General features: G+C 40.1%; 1 protein-coding gene across 2 annotated transcripts in view; it reads left to right on the top strand.

The window, feature by feature from the left end:
- Positions 1-8,795: 8,795 nt before the first annotated feature.
- Positions 8,796-20,267, top strand: part of SWAP70 (switching B cell complex subunit SWAP70) — a 37,018-nt gene continuing 25,546 nt past the window's right edge. For both annotated transcript variants that reach the window (XM_054390342.1, XM_054390341.1), the window contains exons 1-2: positions 8,796-8,894; positions 16,969-17,109. In XM_054390342.1, the coding sequence (XP_054246317.1) occupies positions 8,796-8,894; positions 16,969-17,109 (240 nt within the window). The remainder of the gene's footprint in view (positions 8,895-16,968; positions 17,110-20,267) is intronic.

The raw sequence follows: 20,267 nt of genomic DNA, 5'->3' as shown, positions 1-20,267 counted from the left end.
TTCTGGATTTTTTTACTTGTACAATATGGCTGATGAGCTGTTTTAACCATTTGAGTTAATGGACTCAGTTGTTATCTTTAGAGGATCCTGGATGTTGATCCATAAGCCTTTCAGTTACACTGTTAGATGTTACATCGTCCCAGGGTTAACCACTAAAGTGGTGTGCTGCTTTGTAGTGTTATGGCATTGTAATAAGAAGTAATATCCCTAATGATCTTTAAGAGGGAGGGAGGGGGCCTTGCTTTGATAGTTACTGATTTTCTTCTTTCTATTTTTCTTTTTAAATTTTTTTTAAGTTTTTTGGAGCAGAGGGGAATAAATTTTGAAAGACAGGCTTTAAAGCCATCTACACTCAATGTACCTGATACCAGGTAGACTTTTATTGTGAATTTTATTTGTATATTCAACTGGGAGCACTTTGTAGGCATTGCATAAACCACAGCTTAGAAACCTGTGGAATTCGAGTGCCATGTGGAACTGCTGCTATTTTTAGTTTGTTGTCCTTGCTGTAAACTGTAGCATTAAAACAATCATTATTGTGTTAAGATGCTTCTTGTAAAAATAATTACGTGAAACAGATCTAAGCTGCGTTTTAGTGAAGGCAGCATTTTTCTCTCAAAGCTAGTGCATTGTGAAATAATGCACCAATTTAATATTTGGACTCTGTATTAGTGTAGTGCAATTGTTAATGTCTTGGCTATTGATGTTTTGTAATTCTTCCTAATAAGGTTCTCTAAATGTTGGTATTCGCTTCAGTTGTCCATTCTTAAGGCTATTATATTTTATTTTTTTTTATGTTGGAGTACTTGTAAATAATTTAGTGTAAGTGTTCAAGTCATGCTTCATTGTTCATGTACATAAGTTTTGATCGTGCTTATAGTATACTATATTGAAACTGCAGTCTGAGATACCAACAGACAACGCTTAACTATTCAGTTTTAAGTTCCAAGATGAACAGAATGTGGCTATCATAACCTGTACTGATGTTGGACCTAGGCTGACAGATATTGCTAAAAGATAGAACTGTTCTAATTACTGGCTTGTCTCTTCATAAATTTTAGTTTAAACGTTTCCCAGTAGCGCTTTATTTGTTCTTGCTAGTGTTGAGTTTGACAATTAAAGTTAAAAGTTTTGTTTAATGCTGTCTGATAGTTATTTAATGCTATAGTTGTGAAAATAAAATACTGAATTGGGAATATACGATGGCATGTCCCAATTAGATCTGCTTCCTGCTCCTGCGTGATGCTTGTGGCTCCCTCATGAGTCTGAGATGACATACTTGCTGATAGAAACCTCAGGAGGGAAGCACCACAGGTTGTGCATAAATATTTATAGCAGTCTGTCCCTACAGCCTTCAGGAATGGTACTGCCTGTTGGAAAGACCCTGGAAGATTTGAAGTGGAACTCATAATTGTGAGGATGAAGAACTACCTGGTTCTGAGGTAAGGAGGGAGACTAGTAATGCTGATAATGGGAAGAGAAGTGCTTGTTTAGAAGTTGGGAAGAAACTGGGAGAAATTGGAATAGTCTAGGGAACACAGTAACAGCATGTCCTGTGGCATGGATGCAAAACCTGCGTTAGAAGAGATTGTGAAATTAATAAAGCCTTCACAGATTAGTCTGCTGGGGTGTACAAGAGTTGAAGGTGAGAACCTGCATGTGAACTTAATGGACTCAAAAAATTGAGCTTTGTAATTAGCAAATGAAAACTGCCAAGTACCTTTATTTTGGGAGTAGTCAGAGGTATTCATATATGACAGTGAAATTCAGAGGCTTGGCTTAGATACCTTAATTCTCTGAGTATGCAGTTCTCATCAGTAAAAGTTAATGGACTGGAACACTTAAATTTTGGCATATGATAGTCCTTTGTATGATGTTTGCGAGAGTGCTTAGAATATCATGGTTTTATTGCAGCATTTTAAGGTTCATCTGCATTAAATGAGACCTCTTAAAGCATATTTCTAAACAATAATAAATGCTAGTTGGTGGGGGAGCAACAAACTTAAAGCCTTTACTGCCCTATAGTGTGAATAAATTTGATCCACTATAATAATGTGCTCTTCTGTCACTCATTTTTAAAAGCTTGTAACATCAGTACAGGTATTTCTGCACAAACAAACTGTACACAGTAGCTATGTAGTCTTCTTGAGTGCTTTTTGGGTAAAAGAAAATGCATGGATGGGCCCAAAGAATGGTGATGAGTGGAGTTAAATGCAGTTCATGGCAAACCACAAGTGGTATTCCTTGGAGCTGAGTTTTGGGGATAGTTCTTTCATATCTTTATAAATGAGCTGCACAAGGGGATTGAGAACACCCTCAGTAAATTTACAGATGTTAAGTTGGGCAGAGTATTGAACCTGCTTGAAGGTAGGGAGGCTCTGTGGAGGGATCTGGACAGGCTCTATTGATGGCCTTAGCTAAATGGCATGAAGTTCAACAAGGCGCAATGCCTAGTTGAACACTTGGTCACAACCCCATGCAATGCTACAGGCTTGGGGAAGAGTGGCTGGAAAGCTGCCTGTGGAAAGAACCTAGGGGTGTTGGTTGAAAGCTGAGCCAGCAGTGTGCTCAGGTATGAAGTCACAGACAAGCTTTACCTAGAAGTGAAGGCAGGAACTACTGTTAAATTTGAAAATAAGATTTCAATTTTATAGGCTGCATTACATTATAACATTGAAAAGTGTTATGAGGAAAACCATGCTTAGTCACCCTATCCTTGCTGAACTGGGGTGAAAAAAGTGCCTACCAGAACCTGACCAGCTTGACCTCATGTTCAGTGTGTTTTGTGGTGTCCAGCAACACCTGCTGGACAAAACAGTCTAATGTATGCTATTTTTTTTTTTTGTCTCTTTGAGCGTGTGCTAGTTTGATACTCAAACCAGAATTGTTAGAAATCCTACCTTGTGCAGTAGTGATTTAGCATTCTTTCCAGCAGTAGCTCAGGTTAAGCGTTGGCATTTTTCTTACCTGCACATGCCTCCTCAGTTTTGTAGGCTTGGAAAAGATTTCTTGTTACTTCACCATATATGTGATTTGGTATCTGACATATGCACCATTTAATAAAACCTTGTATGTGTGCTACCTATGAATATTGCTGCTATAGCTGTGCTTGAGAACGCAAGTCTAAAGCAGTGGCTGGTGAGAGTCAAAAGCAGGGCTGTTCCCTACCTGAGCCTTATCTTCTTTCAGAGAACCATGGAAACATGTCAGCTGCAAGCTCCCTTGGTTGGAGACCACTGATCTGGATCATAAGTTCAGGTGTCCAGAAATACTGAAGAGAAAGCAGGAAGAAGCAGTGGTTGGGCAGGACAGCATAGACAGGAAATTAAGGTCTTGCTTAATTTAAACAGTTGGGTGAAGATGCTATCTTCCCTAAGCGTAATAGGATTGGGATAGGGGAAAGGGAGATGCCCCATGGAAAGAATATTGCTGTGCTTAATTAAACAGGAAGCAAATTCCTAGTCTTTAACCATGTTGCTCAAAGGTCTGATGTACACACTTAAAAATATACTGAGATTCTGGATACTCTTGAAAAATCTGAAAACTGGTTTCAAAGATCTTCCTTTTGCCCTTCATTTGACTCTTTTCTAATAATGCGGTATTGAAATTTGGCATGGCCTCTGAATAATCATGCTGGTTTGAAATGTTTCTGTGCTTGACTCAACACAAAAGCAGAGTAACTGGCCTAATTCTAATGACCTATGCATCCCTAGGGTTACTGCCAGGTAAGTGGGCTAATGGACATGAAAACTGCTTCTGTTGCTGAAGTACCATTTATGCACAGGAAAAGATTCTGCATTCTGATGGAGATCATGTTCATCTATCAATATACAAACAGAGTGCACCTCTAATGGAAATATTTTAGGTGAGGTGTAGTATAGGGAAGAGATGAGTGGGACAAAAGTACCTCCTGTTCCCAAGCTATAGTAGTCTAACCAACCACTGCTCTTGATGATCTTCCTGTTTCTACAGCTCTTTCCTTTTGCCTCTTCAGTCTCGGCGACTGAAGCACTGAGATGTTTAGGGTAGAATCTCTCCGTATATTTGTTCCATGCCCTAGCACAAATGAGATTTCAGTCTCCTTTTGGTCTTGTAAACAGAGTGAATATTGATTGACAGTCTTCTAAACAAATTCTGCTTAAATAGCTTTTTCCACTGACCATTTCTCTCTCTTATTTTCTATCCCAAAACATGGTATCAGATGGTTACTGCAGTAAATGCCTAGGATTTCATTTTCTCTTCCTTTCTGCAAGCTATTTGTGGCACAGTGAGTTGTGTAACTTGGTGAGAAAATGAGCTGCAAGTGTAGAGAAAGATGTATGTAACCAGGGAGGGGAACTGAAGGGTGACTTAATGCTCTGTGTTTCACCTCTTTATTATATTGTGTCAAGTTTGAATAGAAATGAATGAGTTGTGCATAAAATAGCAGAACACTGGAGTAGGTGTGCTGTGCTGCAATCACATAAAAGAGTGCTCTAGAAGTCTTAGATGTGAATGGAAAATAACTTTTTTCTGTAGGAGAGAGTGACTTGCCATTCTGATTCAGCATCTAACGCTGCTTCCTGTTTCAACTAAAAAATTAATGCCTAATTCTGCATAGTTTCATTGAGAATGTTTTTGAGGCATGTGTACAAGGCCAGAGATAAAATATTAAAAAGTAATTTAAAATAATAGAAAAACCCCAAATTCCTCAAGTGGCTTGAGGACTGGATTATGGTATAATGTCAAATGTAGTTACTGGTTTTCTACACTGTCCCACAGTGCTTCCTTGAGATATTTCATGGTGTCACTGGTCTGTTCAGAAACTACAAAGCAATGATCATGAACATTGGCATTTGCCTTAGGTTTTTTTTTTCCTATTGAAATGTCGCTGTCAAGTGGCAAATACTGGAAACGCTATTTGCTACACAGTTGGCTTAATGGTCTTCAATTTCAGGAAGATTGGGGGGGTGGGGGGGCTAACAAAGCAGAAGACTGAGTGTCTGAATTCCTTCCTTGATGGCGTTTTAACTGACTCAGTGGCATAAAACAAATTTAGTAACAGTTCAAATGCATAATCTTCCCTCTGGTTAGAACCTCCTTGACAAATACTTACTATTTGGTTCACAAAGCATAATTAAGCTTCTGTAGGGAGGAGGAAGAGAAAAGTGATTGACTTTGTGAGGCTGAGCCTCTGCAGGGTCCAACTAGAGCTTCTTCCTGAAAGTGAGTCATTCTGTGAGACTGTGAGCCAGTTTTCCCTCCCTGATCTCACTACCCTCTAATCACGTTTTTAACTGTGGGGAGCAAATAAGATTAGAATCAGCACAAATGTAAACTGAAGTTGCTGGGATCTTAGACAACTTTAAAAAAAAAAAAAAAAAAGGGCAGAAGTATGTTAAGTTGCATCAGAACCTACTTTTGTACCATGCAAGCAATTTGGAGTTTATGTAGTGCTGCTAAGAACTTCATGGTTAATTGTGATCATTGTTAGTTAATATTCTGTGGATTGTATGCCAATCTTATCTTCAAAGTTTTAAAATGTAAAGCATTTGATAAGCAAAGATCCAGACTAGCACAGACTGAAACAGAAGAGTTGCTTAAAATAGCTCACACTTTGGGTGTGGGTGCAGTTAGTCCTATAACTTTGTTAAAGCTATTTTAGGTAAGTGGAAAAAAAAAAGCACAAAGGTTTTGTTCAACAGTAGATTTATAACTGCATAAAAAGTTCAGTTTAACTGGCCTTGCTCAATTAGTTCCATCCTATGACGTATCTTAAATACATCTGTATAAAATCCTGTACTAGTTTTATGCAGAGCTATGCATAAAAGCATCCTTTTTATTAACCTACCAAAAGCTGGAGCAGTTGAAGCTTACATGAACTAGTCATTTTCATTAAACATTTAAGCATGGACTGTTAACCTGTTGACCTGAATGGAAGTATTCTTGGTGGAAAACAAATCCTGTTCTGGCAAAGGATTTTAGCATGTCATTTAAATTGGGGGTAACGGAAACCTGCAAAAAGAATGAAAATATGCACACAGGTTTTTTAACAATTACTTTTGGACATTTTCATTTCATTTTTCTGCTCTATTGTTTTTATAAAAATAAGCTGCTAAAAATCAATGAACATTGTTCCAAATAGAAATTAAGCCCCTGCCATGAGGAGATTCATGTGTGGACAATATGAATTGCTTTTTCTCAGTGACATTTCACAGAACCTAACTGTACTTCTAATGCACTTTAATAGGTATGGTTGGTACTTACTGGTGACCTTGTGGTTGCTCAGCTACCAAATAAAATAGTTAGGTTATCTTCATATACAAAAGATGTCTTCTTCCTCCTTAAAGTGAAACAGCTGTGGCCAAATTCAAGAAATGCTAATAAATTTCAAGGTGATAGATATTCTGGCTAATATTAACAGCTATCATGTCAGCAAACCAGGTTCATTAGGAAATTTATTTCAATTAATCTTTATTGTTAATCATATAGCTCTCATTATCCATCTTGAGGAAATAGCATAAATAACTGTGTATTCCAAAGTCCTGAATAAACTAAAGAGGAAAGAGGTTAAGAAAAATTAGGAGAAAAAAGTGGCTAGGAAACACCTGATGAATAAGATGTGTTTGACTATGTGCTACTGGGAAACCACAACATATCTACATTGCTAGAATATTTTTTTTGCTGGCTGTAAGCCAGAGAAGGCATTAAAGAATAAAAATTATTCCTGATGTGTGGGTGATTCTAGTCTCAATAGAAATATGTGAATTACTCTATTTTCAAATTTCCCATATATGGAAAACTCATTTTATGAATTATGGGAGAATTAAAAGTACTTCCTGCACTGGATTTACTCATCTGTAGTGATCCTGACTAAGCCAGATTAGTGATCCATCTAAGGCCTGTGCTTACTCAGCTTGTGCTGTGCTGGCCTGTAGCCTGGTCTCCAGGCCCATGTGGAGCTGTGCATGCCATGGCCAGCAGAAAAATGTACCTGGCTGATTGTACTAGAGGAGCCTGTGGACCACTGCGGCTTGGCACCTGTGATTATACCTCCTGCATGGCTTGCATTTTGTCTGAAAATGCAGCAAAAGGTTCTGCTAACATCCCTTCTGTTTGGGAGAGAAAACTATGTATAGCATTGTTTCCTTGTTCCTTGATTTTGGTTGAAGTAGACTTAATTTTCATCATAGTAACTACTATTGGGCATTATCTTATGTGGAGTAAAAGCCTTTTCTGCTCCTCACCTCACTAAGCGAGTAGACTAGGGGGGGTGCATGATAAATTGGGAGTGAACACGTATGGGACAGCTGACCAAAGGGATACTCCATACCATAACATATGATGCTTAGCATATAAAGCTGGGGGAAGAAAGAAGTGGGGGATGTTTGGGGTGGTGGTGGTTTGTCTTCCCAAGTAACCATTATGTGTGATGCAGCCTGGCTTCCCTGCCTGCCACTTGGAAGTGGTGAATGAATTCCTTGTTTTCTTTTGCTTGTATGTGTGGCTTTTGCTTTACCTATTAAACTATCTTGTCTCACAAGTTTTCTCACTTTAAAATCTCTTCCCCATCCCACTAGGGGGAAGTGAGTGAATAGCTGTATGAGGCTTAACTGCTGGCTGGGGTTAAACTGCACCTTCGTAAGAAAATCCTGTGTATAACTTTTTCACAGGCAGGATCTGCATGATGTGCTGCACTTTGATCAGGGTTTTGGTTGATGCTGTGTAGCTCGGGGATCCCAGCACCTGAGGAATGTGAGACAATTTATACTATCCATTATAGTGTTAGCTCAAATAAATGGCATTTAAGTGGTACTCTGAGTGCCTTTCTTACTGGGATCATAATGAGCCTGCAACAACACCGCCTGGTGCAAAACACTCATCCTGTACCTGCCAGAGATACTGCACTTAGAGAGTGCTAATTTTGATGGTGCAGCCGAGTGAAAACAACCTGGACAAAAAGCGGGAGGGGGGGGGGGGTAGGTTTTGCTGTGTTGGGTTCTTTTGTTTTCTTTTATGCTTTGCTAGATGTCCTAAAATTTGCATCTTAATCATTCTCCTTAAAGCCAAAGAAAACTAAACCTTGCCTTTAGCGTGATCTGTGAATTATCTGAGATGCGGCATTCAAAGCACTATACGTTGTGGCATTATCTTCCTGCCCCTTCCAATCATATTGTTAGAAAACAAACACCAGTGAGAGATCTGCTAGAAGGCAGGAGGGGCATGGAGCCATATGAAGCTCTTGGCACACCAGTGGTTGATTCTGAACCCTTAGCATTTAACAGGATTGAACAATAACAAAACTAAAAAAAAAATAATTATCTCCAAGAACCTCTTTCCAGCGAAACTAACTTCTGCTAGTATTTGGTACCACTCTTGCGCTGGAAGCAGCGGTGAAGGTAGTTGGTTGGTTGGTTGTGTATCATTCACTCCACCTGTGCACAGCCTTCGTTGCAAGCTGCTTTTTGTAATTCTTGGGGCTGAAATAGCCTACGCGGAAAGTTATTTTTTCTGTGAAAATCAGACGGCATCTTCTGTGCCGTGGCGTGGAGACGGCGCTGCTGGTCAGGGGCCGCACCTGCCAGCGGGAGCTCGGCCGTGCCTCGCGGGCTACCCGCTCGCTTCAGCACCTGAGGACCCCGCCGGCCCTCGCTGCCTTCAGCCCTCGCCTCTGAGGCGGGCCGCGCGCGGCTCCCGGGGCGGCGCCAGCGGAGCCGGGCAGGAGCGAGCACCCGCCCAGGGGCGGGTGCGGCGGGGCCTGGCGAGGTGAAGAGGGAGCAGCGGCGGCTGAGGCAGCGGCAGCCCGCGGGCCGGCCATGGTGGGCCTCAAGGAGGAGCTGCTGAAGTCCATCTGGCACGCCTTCACCGCGCTCGACCTCGACCGCAGCGGGAAAGTCTCCAAGTCCCAGCTGAAGGCAAGTGGGGCGGTATGGCCCGGCCTGGGGCAGCGAGAAGAGGAATGGCGAGCCCCATGAGAGGACGCCATGTGGGGCCGGGGCATGAGGGAGGGTGTGAGGGGCTGCCGCCAGGGGTGTTAGAGGCCGTGACACGGGCCTGGGCTGACCCCACTGGCCGCCTCCCCAGTGGACGTGGGGGTGCCGGGCCTGAAGCTTGTCTGATGTGTTCATATGTGGGGCTGGACGAAGGGCTACAGCTACCCTCTTTCAAAGCTTGCTTGGGGACCATGAACTGCGTTTTTACCTTTGAGGCTGTCGTTCATCGTACGGCATTTCTAGTCGCTGTGACTCTTGGTCACCTCTGTTCTGTGGGAGGCTGGAGAGGGCTTTTCCTCGTGCCTGCTTATTTTCATTCCGTCTAGGCGAGCGTTTTCTCCCTGAGATGCCAATGCATAAACCCTTGTTGTGCTTTGGTCTGTTTTCAACTGCATGTCCTTGGTACACTTTCTGGCCAAAATCCTTTGTGGGCTAGCCACAAGGTCCCATCTATAGGGGTTGGCTGCATCCAAGTGAAATTCATAGCTTGCCAAGGGGAGAGCGAGGTTCCACAGTGCTCTCTTTTTTGGATATAAACAGGAGAATTAGTCAAGAGGCTCCAACTGTGCCGTTCTTTCCTTAGCTTATATGCTGAAGTAATGTTTGTTGCTTAAAAGAGTTCTCAGCCAGCTTGCTGAATCCAGTCCTGTCTTGGCCCTGCTTTGTTGGGACTGTCTTGGCCAGGGAATAATAGCAGAAATCTGGCAAAATAAATATTTTGAATAAGAACGCAACACCTGTTGACATTTGAAACTGTGGAAGCCTTGTAATGTGTCGCCTGCAACAATTAGCTGAATTTTGTGCCCTTTGTGAGATTGTGAATGAGAGTGGCTGTGCTGTAAGCGTCATTTCCAAGTGTGGTCAGTTGATAAAATTTGTTTTCGCTGTTATGTAACAGGTTAATGCACGGTAAACAGGTTAACCTGCCTGTTCCACCTCCAACGCAGAAGTTCTTCTTTTCATTTTCTTCCTTTGGGGTGATCAGGCTGTGAGATAACAACCCAACTCAGTCAGAAGTGACTGTAGGGCAGGAGTCGGGCAAGAGGCCCGACCTGACTCTGATCTCAAGCTGAAAACGTGTGCGGGTCCCAGATGTTTTACAGGTGGCATCATGAAAGTCAGTTCTTATATTGCAGGACTAACTGAAGCAGGTTGCAGAGAGGTGGTCTTCATGGATCTGTGCAGTTCTGTCTGTAGAGACTGAGGAAAGACTCCTGAGGGAAGTGTCAACTGTGGGAATTGGGGTTGCAGAAACAAGTCTGAAATGAGGCTACTGCCTTCTCCTGTGGCCACCAAAAATTAATCTTTAGGAAACATGGGAAAAGGTAGTGAGTGTTCTTCTGCAGGCTTTTTGTGGCAAGTGATGACTGAGTTGTCAAACTGATAGTCCTGCTAGGGAGGAAAGGTGTATGTTGTGGCAGTGGCTCCACATGGATGCAGCAGAAGGGGTAGACAGGACAGCAAAACAGAAGTTCTTGTCTGATTGATTTAGGACTGTGTTGCACTAAGAAAGTATTTCACATTAAAGTATTTCTCATTCCTGTTACCATGGGGAAAATAACAGCACCCCTATAAGAGGTATGAGGAGATATGAGGTTTGGAGATAAACAGGTTAGTAGAGATCTGTGGCATTAGAAAAATACATTTGATATAAAACTGCTGTTATTAAAAATAAATAAAATAAAATAAAATAAATAAAAACATTGGTAAAAATATATTTGTTTTCTGAGAACAGCATGTAATGTCATAACTTGTGGAATTCTTCCCCCCTCAGTAAAACCTTAATGACAACAGATCTTTGAGTTGTATAATTTTGTATAAAGTATTACCATCACATTGCACAAAAGGTCTTAAGTATAAGATGTTGGTTGTTAAAGAGATCTATTTCTGGGTTCTTGTTCTAGAAGTGGTTTTGGAGCCTTCCGTAAAAATAAATAATTTTCATTACATGCTGTATATACTCGTATACTTTGAGGAAAAAATAACATATGTTATGTAGCTAAGGAACTACTAAGTGTTTACATCACACATTCTTTTTAAATAAATCTAGAGCAAAGGGGTGGAGGTGAGTGAGTTAGGTCTATTTTGTAGTCCAGAGAAACAGTGAATGCTTGGAGGGAAAACTAGGACTTGCTTGGAATAGTAAGGATTTCATAAGATGTCTTATCCATTTGTATCTTTTATATATGGTCTGAGCTGTTGAGAGAAGAGATAGTCAAATCAATTCTCCGTGTAACTTACAATATTATCTTCTTCCAATATCCACTGACTACTTTTTTTTGGTTTGGCCTAATTAGTAATTTTCAGAATTTTTCCTATTATGTTTGCTACAGATTTTTACCAGTTTTTCTACATCAGCAGGAACATTTGTGTATTCCAGTCTTAAATTACACCATTTAAATATGGACACAACCATCATTTTGTGAAGTGTGTTTTAGCACTTTCAGATGCTTCTATAGCAAGGCTGAAGTGCGAGTTTTGTGTATGTGGTTATAGATGCTGTTGTGGTTTGAGCACAAGCAATGTGCGCTTACTTTCCTGTATTTAAATCCGAATTATTTTTTCTCACAAAGTACGGTTTTAAAATTGAATATTTAAAAAGTTTCTGTAATGTATATCCAATTGGCTTTTCACCCAGATCTTGAAACACACTAGTTTTAAATGTAGCTATGCTTAGCAGCTGTCAATGTTCGTTGTACTATGTGTGTTATTGGTTCTTGGAATCTCTTCCTACCTGGTTTTGTGATTTGTCTTTGTGTTAAAAGTGGGGATATTTGGCTGTCTTTGTTCTGTTTTGTGTGCTACCACTAGTGTTGGTTCCTGATGTGGTACCTGAAAGACATGGATAATGATCACTTCGTGAAAATATGGTCTCATTCAGGCCCATAATATGTAGATGACCAAAGTTACTAGTCAAGCATAGAAAATTTAAACTATTTTTTATCATATCTAGGATGTTGTAAGATTATTATACCTCTTCCTTTTGCCTTTCTACTAAATGGGAAGTCAGCGGCCAATGGGAAGAGGAAGAATGGTGTAATCAGGGGCAAGAGGGATGGTCTGAATGGAGAGGAAGACCTCAAACAATGTAGCAAGGCGCTGGAAAGGTTGAGAGCCTGTGATGAGTGGGCAGGCCCAGCCAGACAATTGACTTTGTACAATGTTGAAGGAAATTAGTCATTATGACTCACTATGAGATAGTTGTATTCTGATGTTATTAATGAGGGTCAGAAATTATTTGGGCAGCCATTAGGAATTGTCTTTAAGGTGTGAGAGGAGGGATGCCCCTCTTCCAGAAGAGCTGGGAAACCAAGGCAGCTTGTAGGGGGGCATTGGGAATCATTGGAGCCATGATTCTGTTGTCCCAGTTACCTGGTGTGCAAAAACCAATCGACATACAGTGTCAAGATAGTTGTTTTATTCCTGTTCCTCACAGAAAAGAGTGCCAGGTGGTAATTCCACAAGGCTAGCATACTGGTTGGAATTCCCAACAGGTATTTATACAATAAAGTGTATTAGATATGCCTAATGCTAGCACCCACTAACTAGCCATTGGGTAGTTTCTTTCTTGATTCATCTTAAAGATACAGCTCCTTTTTAAATTCACTATTCATGCTCAGAGGCTAAGGAGCTTATGTGGGTAGGGGACTTTTTATAGCTAGGAGGTGTGGGTTTTCATATTATAACAATATTATAATCAGCTTAAGGCAACTAAAAGTTACATTTGGTTTTATCATGTCAGTATGTCCATGATCACTCTTACATTCTGTTGCAGTTGCTACCCAGATCTCCTAAGAACAATGCTCACAGTTGATGCCAGCAGTGGTTAACTTCAAGACTAATTATAGCATTCAACTTTCAGGGACCCTGCATCCTGGTTTTCTTGGTTTCAAAGCAGACTCTTCATGGATGCCTGACTTTTTAATTCTGTGATTACCTGGTTTTAATAATTTGAACTTTTTCTCTGCATCAGTGCTGTGCTTGAGAGAAGCAGCTGTCAGTGAATCAGTAATCCCTTCAACATTTGTCCTTGAGGTTTTGTTGACTGGTTTTGCAGCAGATGTAGAGGAAAAATACAGTAGATGGAGAGCATTTACTCTTTCTAGTGACTGAAAGCTTCAGGGCAGAAAGGCAATTCCTTGGGCAACTGGGCAGATGAAGGCTGGCAATCAGTATGTGATTGGGGGCCAGTAGGAATCTGCTGATAATGAAGTCAAGAGGAAGAGTGAGATTGTCAAAAATGATAAAGGATTTGTGAGTGCCCAAGGGAGAAGGGAGCAAGTGAAGGAGTGGGGAGGTGATGTGACCAGTGGGTGCTAGTCTTAGGAACCTGAGCTGGTGGAGGTCGAGCTTGAATATGCTTGTCTACCTGGGAGAGGGGTTGCTTGCACTAAACCTGATATTAAGTAATGAGGCACTGAATGGAGTGTTTGCTACCTGAGTAGAGAAGGAAGCTGTACCTTGCTTGGAGACACAGTGATGCAAGGAACTTTATGCTTAGATGTACCATGGTTGAAAAGGTTTTGTGCCTGTGACAAGGGGCATATACAATGCTGGCTTCCATGCTGGTCAAGAAAGGAAAAGGGAATGTACTGGTGAGTAGCCTTATTTTGGCTGGCTAGCTGCTGACATGGATGTCAGGGAGGGCTGAGCCAAAAATGTCTTGGAATGAATTCACATGAAGCTAGTGAATGGAGCTGTCTGGATCTTCCATGCCAACCTTTTAAAATCTTCAAAAGAGGTGGGGGAGGGAGAACACTCCCCTTGAAAGATGGAAAAGAAAGAGGAAAAAAAGTACTGAAGAAACTGACAATATCCACTGTAGACTTAGTCTGCCCTGTTAATCCTCCTGTTATCATCTGGCCAAATTTTTGTTGCTGAGCACTGAGTAGCCTAGCAGATTTTCCTTTCTCTTTTAGAAACCCAGATCACTTTTATGGACAAGGTTAAATGGAACTACTCAGATGGTAACAATTCAACATGTGCTTAAAGTTTTGGAAGATCAATGTTTTGGAAAATGTGAACTCAAACTGGAGCAGCTGTGGCAGAGTAGAGCTGGGTAGCATGATGTCAGACATGGCAGCATGAGACTGGTCACAAATAAAGTAAATCCAAAGTCCATAGTGGCCTTTAATAAAATTCAACATGCTGGTTTCATCCAGTTATTTATATTTAGAGCAGAAAACGCCTGTATTTTCTGGGCACCACTAGGCATCTTTCTTACAAAACTTTTCATTGAAAATGGAAAAATTGTGCCAAGGGTGCACTGTCTCTGTGGACCCTTTGCAGACTGCTTGCACTGTCTCATGGACTACAGTTTGGCGACCACCGCTGTACCTATTTGTTGCAGCACAGAGATGGTCTCTGGGCTAGGGTGGGAGCTGGCTCTGGCATGAAGGTAGATTGTTAAGCGTGGCATCCAGAGTATAGTGAGTGCTGAAAGAAAAAGCTGCCTAGCAACCCTGGGGGCATGGGGGGATTATTAATCCTTAGTGGTGCAAAACTTCCTCATGGTTGACAGAGCTTCTGCAAGGCAAGGTGATTTTTTTTTTTTTTTTTGTTCCCCAATTAGCCTAGTACTTGGCTAGATTTTTTTTTTTTTTTTTTAATGTTGATCACTAAAATGGAGTATATCATGGTCCAGCTAATGTGAGTTGAGAGAAGAGAACAAAACAAGACCTCAGTATAGAATTTCAGGATTACCCTGCAAGTGAAGAATTCAGCTGGTGCTTGGCTGTGTTAGAGAATAGCAGGCTTTGGCAGGCACCAAGGAATTTCCTGAGTTGTGAAAAGAGTGCTCTGGCACAGGAGAGATCTCCGATAAGGCAGGTCTTAGAAAACGATTGGAAGTGGAATTCTTTCCTGGTAGATTGGTTGGTTGATGCAGGAAAGCACCTAGGTTTCTGACAACCCAAGCATAGCAAGAAGGCTAAAAAAGGGAAAAGAGAAACATGTAGAAAGGACATGATGAGAAAGTGTCTGCTGAGACTTTTGTTAATAAGCGTAGATCCATTATTCTTTTAGAATATTTTTATTATCTGAGTATTTTTTAGTTACAGCAGTCTGGATGGAAAACTGAGGTCATCATCTCTCAAATTCAAGAATCCTTCAGTTTTCTATAAATAACAACATAAGCCTTAAATAGAAGGGGAAACACATAATAGTACAGTGGTTTTTCTCCCGTATGTAAATCACATAGACACAAAAATGATGGTTAAAAATAAGGATAGATTGAAGGGGAATGTACTTTTGTTAGAGGGTAGTGTGAAATGGGATCACTTCTTATTACTGTTTTGGTACTTTGGGCAATACAGCTTTTGTTGTAGTATGATTGATGCTGCTGGTTAGCTTCACTGGCTTAATAGTAGCATATGGTAATGAAAATGTGTATTTCTCCTGGAAAAGTGTGCTTTTGTAAAGGAAAGTGTCACTTGGAGGTATGTAGAGAAGAACTCTCCCCTGAATTGAACTTGCATCTTGGGCAATCTTTGTAGGATTTGTTGCTAACTAGTGCTTAGGCTCTGCATGTTGTCTTATCATACATACATATTTTTGGGGGGTAGGAAGGAAGCCCAGATATTTTAGGTGTTGACAAAGGTTTGATTTCCCAGGCTGCAATGATTTTAGACTTTCACTTCTTGTTTTGCACCTACCCCATCTCAACTTCTTTATGTCTAATTACCTAAATATACCTGCTTTTAAATTTTCTTCACATTTCTTTTTTACTGCATAGTTTTGGTTCCTTTTTTTTTTTTTTTAAATTCTGCACAGTGAAAAAGTAAAATGTGCCAAAATTCAGTTGCAGTCTGTGCCATCTAGTTGTTGATTTGATTAAAAAAAAAAAACAAAACCACACCACCAAAATACAGCAACATGCCTTTCCAGAAGATGCAGTCTGGTTTATTTCTGCCTAATATTGGTTTACCTGTATTTTTGACATTGGTTCTTAGTTACAGTTTTTCACTTCAGACCATTCCTGGGCATGTGAAGTTAAATCCTTAGCCTGATTTCTGTAACTGGTACATGGTCTTCAGAGTCTTAACTCTGCATCATGCCATGGGGAGAGGCCCCTTGAGTGACAGTGTGTTTAAGACCCAGTGGGCAGAGTTTTACAGGACTGACCTGATTTGAGACAATGTGAACAACAAAAGAGATGGTGCTTAGCCTTTCCTAGGAAAGTGCTGGAGGCACAGGAGTCACTACTACCTGGGCTTTGCCTTTCTGTTGTTGAGACCAAGGCCTTGGTTTGGGCATGCAAAAACTTGACCTAAGATGAAGAGGCTGAGATAAGTTGGCTACCAATTATTTTTCAGCAATGTAGTACTTCCTTAAAACTAATCAAGCATGTAGCCTCTTCTTGAAGGTCATTTCTTATAAGTGCTGGTGGTTGTTAAACTCTTGACATAATTCATGCAAATACCTTTTTAAAATAAAAAATTGAGAAGCACACCTAAAGCCTTCCCCATTCTATAACATCAGTATTCCTTTGCCAGCTGAAGCATAGAGTGAATGCTGAAAAGCAACCCAAAAGAAACAGATGAGAGAAATCATGCTTCAATTTGAGTGGTCAATTCTTTGTAAACTAGAGGTACATAATGAGTTGTTTTCTTTGTTCCTAGTTTTCACTAGATAGTAAATATTAATAATTTCAAAGGCTAGGTGTTTGTTGTTGCTTTCCATAGCTGTCTAATCTCACTCTGTAAATATTACTTTCGTGTTCCTGCATGCCTCTGCCTGTTTTCAAATGCATAAGTCTATATGTACAAAAGGTAGCTTTTGAAGTTGTCTTTGCACTTCTGTCACAATGAACCTGTCTGTGGTCATTGTGTTGCTTCTGTAAACCTGCAGTTGTCTGAAGCTGTTGAATCATTGGAGTTAACTATTTTAGTTACATTTTGGTTTTTAACAAAAAAATGAAGGGCAGAACTTGTCCTGACACAAAAGAGTCAGTTTGTGTGAGTCACAGCAATGTCACTGATTTTTCTTCTATTCTTAGGTCCTTTCTCACAACTTGTGCACAGTATTAAATGTTCCCCACGATCCAGTGGCCTTGGAAGAGCACTTTAGGGATGACGATGAAGGACCAGTTTCTAATCAGGGTTACATGCCTTATCTAAACAAATTCATCCTGGAAAAGGTAGGTTTTGAATTCTTGTGTCCAGTTTTTCTCTTCATCAGGTTTTGTACTAGAGCATCTTTACTCTGATGCAGGAAGCATACCGGTGTGAAGACACTCTGGTTGTGAGTGTGATTGTGGTGGGGTGGGTGCTCTGAAGAGCCTGTGCCTTAACATGGAAGGGTTGTCTACTTTTTTTTCTGTCCTTGGTTTCTTATTCCTGTTAAATCTGGTCATCATCTGGGCTGTGTTTATCTTAATAAAGCACCTCAGCTTGAATTTATTTGGAAGTGTCTTGAAGCTATAGATTGTCCCACTTTATACTGCAGCTGTAAGAGAATATTGACATGGTCTCCTTTGCAAAGAGGAAGGACAAAATTATCTTAATGTCCATTCAGAAGGCATTTTAATAAATAGATCTTGATTGTGACATCTCATCTTTTAGATGTGACTTTACATCAGTGCCAAAAGACAACATGAATTGGGATGAAGTCACTGGTTCATAGTATGTCTCCTTTGTTAAAAACAAGCAAAGGCAAACAAGAACCCTCTTCTTTTTTTCCGTTGTTCCAAGGCATAATCTGTTCTTTGAGATGGGGCAATTGTAGAACAAATGCTATTAATTTTTGCAAAGCTACTAAATAAGGACTGGTGCTTTATACCCCCAAAACCAGAGGAAATTCTCTTAATTTCCAGTCATTCATGTTCTAGTGAATTAATTGATTGGAACAAGAGCAACCTGCTTGAGAGGTTTATTTGACCTCAAGATACTTTGCTTTAAAACAGAAGTGAAATATTTAAAGAATGAATCCCTTAGATTTGCTTCAAAACCTATGTAACTGTGACTTATAATTTTGAGAGGACCTTGTAACCTTTCGAAATACCTTGCATTGTACTCTTAAATGCAGGAGTAGCTTTTTATATCTTTTAGTGCTGCCTTGCCCTATAATAAAGACACTATATATAGAACCAAGAAATCATCAAGAAAGGCACAAGTCAGTAGTTTAATGTGGCAAATAATTCCCTTCATCCAAACAGGGAATTTGAATAAATAGTTTGAATAATCAGCTGTTGCTTGCCTATATTATCTTCATAATTTGTTTTACTTGGTTTCATAACCATATTTTAGCATGTTCCATTATTTACAGTGTATGCCTTCTAAGACCACTTGAAGATGTTTCCTTTTCAACAACGGTAATGGTGGTGTTTCACAACATGCCTGATTTATAGCAGGGAAATGTCATAATATAGGGAGACAAAGGAGGACACCGTTCTGAACCACAGGTTATCTCATCTTCCAGACAACTTAGTGAATGCTCATTACACTACCAATGCTGATCTGATCGCTAGTACTTAAGACAAATATTTTCTGGTTTTCCGTAGCTTTAGAGTTGTTTGGTAAGGTATTCGTGGTGGTAGGCTACACTTTGCACATTAGTAGAACTTACAGATCTAGAAAATTGTGTAGGTTTTGCTGCATTTTTCTTTTAGTTATTTTATGAAACTTCTTATGAAAAGTGGGTGTCTTTTTATAGATGATGTCTTTATCTCTCTGAGTTTAAGCAGTTTTAAGGTTGGAGGGGTTGATTCATTTGCACGTCTCATCATTTGGCCAGATTCACACAAAAAAAAACGAAGGCTGCTGTGTAGAGCAAGTGTGGAGTGCTGTAGAAGTTTCCAAATGAAATGGTGACTTTGAGTAATTTGGACAAATTATATTTAAAAGCATACTAGTACACAGGTAAAAGCTCTTGTACAAGGATTTGTTCATTAAGTAAGCAACAGAATTGTGTTATATTCACACAGGTTGCAAGCAAGATGAGTGTTCTGGCTGAATTGAAGTTCTGCTTTCTCAGTAGGGCAAAAAATTTTTAGTTTCACATCAAGATGACAGTATCATTTGTAGTAGAGTTGTGCTGCAATTGAAGATATTTTGAGGAATTCTCTTTAAACACTAGGATAGTCTTTGATCCAATCTGTTTCTATAAATATCTGCTTTGTTAGTGTCATGAAAAAGCAATGTGTATATGGGTTTGTGACTGTTTGGGCTTTTTTTTGCTATCAGTTCCTCCTGTTTTAAAAATTTCTACTTTTATGGTTTCTTAACTAAGTTAGTACTTTTGCAAATAAGTTTCAAGTATATCTTTAGAAACCATTCAATTTTTTTTAAAATCTGTCGTAAATTCAGAGTAATAATTATGTACAGGGGAGTGTTGCCAGTCAAGGAAGCCAAAGTAACGCAGCTGTGACTTCTGTAGTGTGAAGTTGGTTCTAAAGCAGTTTGGGTTCAGTTGTGATATTTTCATCTTCCTTCCCTTCCCACCTCATGCAAATGTACTTGTAGAACATGGGTATCAGGAGTAGTTAGCATTGCTACATGAAATTGATGAAAAACTGACAGGGAAAAGCTCCAGCAAAAATAGCCAAGGAATAAGGTGCTGGCAAATTGAAGGGAGGAGAAGGAAACCTGGCTTCTTCCAAAGGGTGTTTGCTAGGGTTCCAGTTAAGACACGTTTCTTGTGTGATCAAGGAGGATTCCAAGGTTGAAGCCTGTAGCTGGTATCTGGCATTGTCACTCACATTGGTGGCCTGCTCTAGTTTATGGCTTTCTTTCATTGTCTCACTTTTAGTACTGGAAGTGGTACTGTAAAGTGGTTCCTGGTATAGGGTTGTTTTCCTGTTTACTTCTGTCTTTTTTTATTTTTCCCTTCCAACCACATCAGTTCATCCACTTTCTTAGTCTATCTTTGACTTAGTGACTGTGGCTCAGCCTTCCCTGTGTTTGACCACTCACCAGACTGAATAGGAAGAAATCATGCAGTTTGCAATGGTGTCCTTGAAGCATCTGAGGTGCATGATGTGGCCTGTCGTAAGAAAACGTTACTGAACATTACAGCTGTTGTTACCGCAAGAGGTACAAGAGCCTTGTTTCCTAGACCCACTTTCTGAAATCTCAAGGGATTTCCATTACAGTGCAGAGCATGCCTGTCTCGAGAAGCAGCATTGCTGGGCTGTAGGGAGAAAAATAGATTTCATCTTTAGTATAAATGAGGGTTTAAAAAGAAAACAGAGGAAATGAAAGCTTTTGTATATGTAAATAATTCACAGATGGGTATGTATAGTTGCTAGGTATGGTAAAGGATAAGAAAAACAAGGATTATTTTTATCAGTAAGGTGAA

The sequence above is a fragment of the Indicator indicator genome, chromosome 21 (assembly GCF_027791375.1).
Source record: "Indicator indicator isolate 239-I01 chromosome 21, UM_Iind_1.1, whole genome shotgun sequence".
Taxonomy (NCBI): Eukaryota; Metazoa; Chordata; class Aves; order Piciformes; family Indicatoridae; genus Indicator; species Indicator indicator.
The sequence above is the reverse complement of the archived record's forward strand: the minus strand, read 5'-3'. Positions and strand labels throughout refer to the sequence as shown.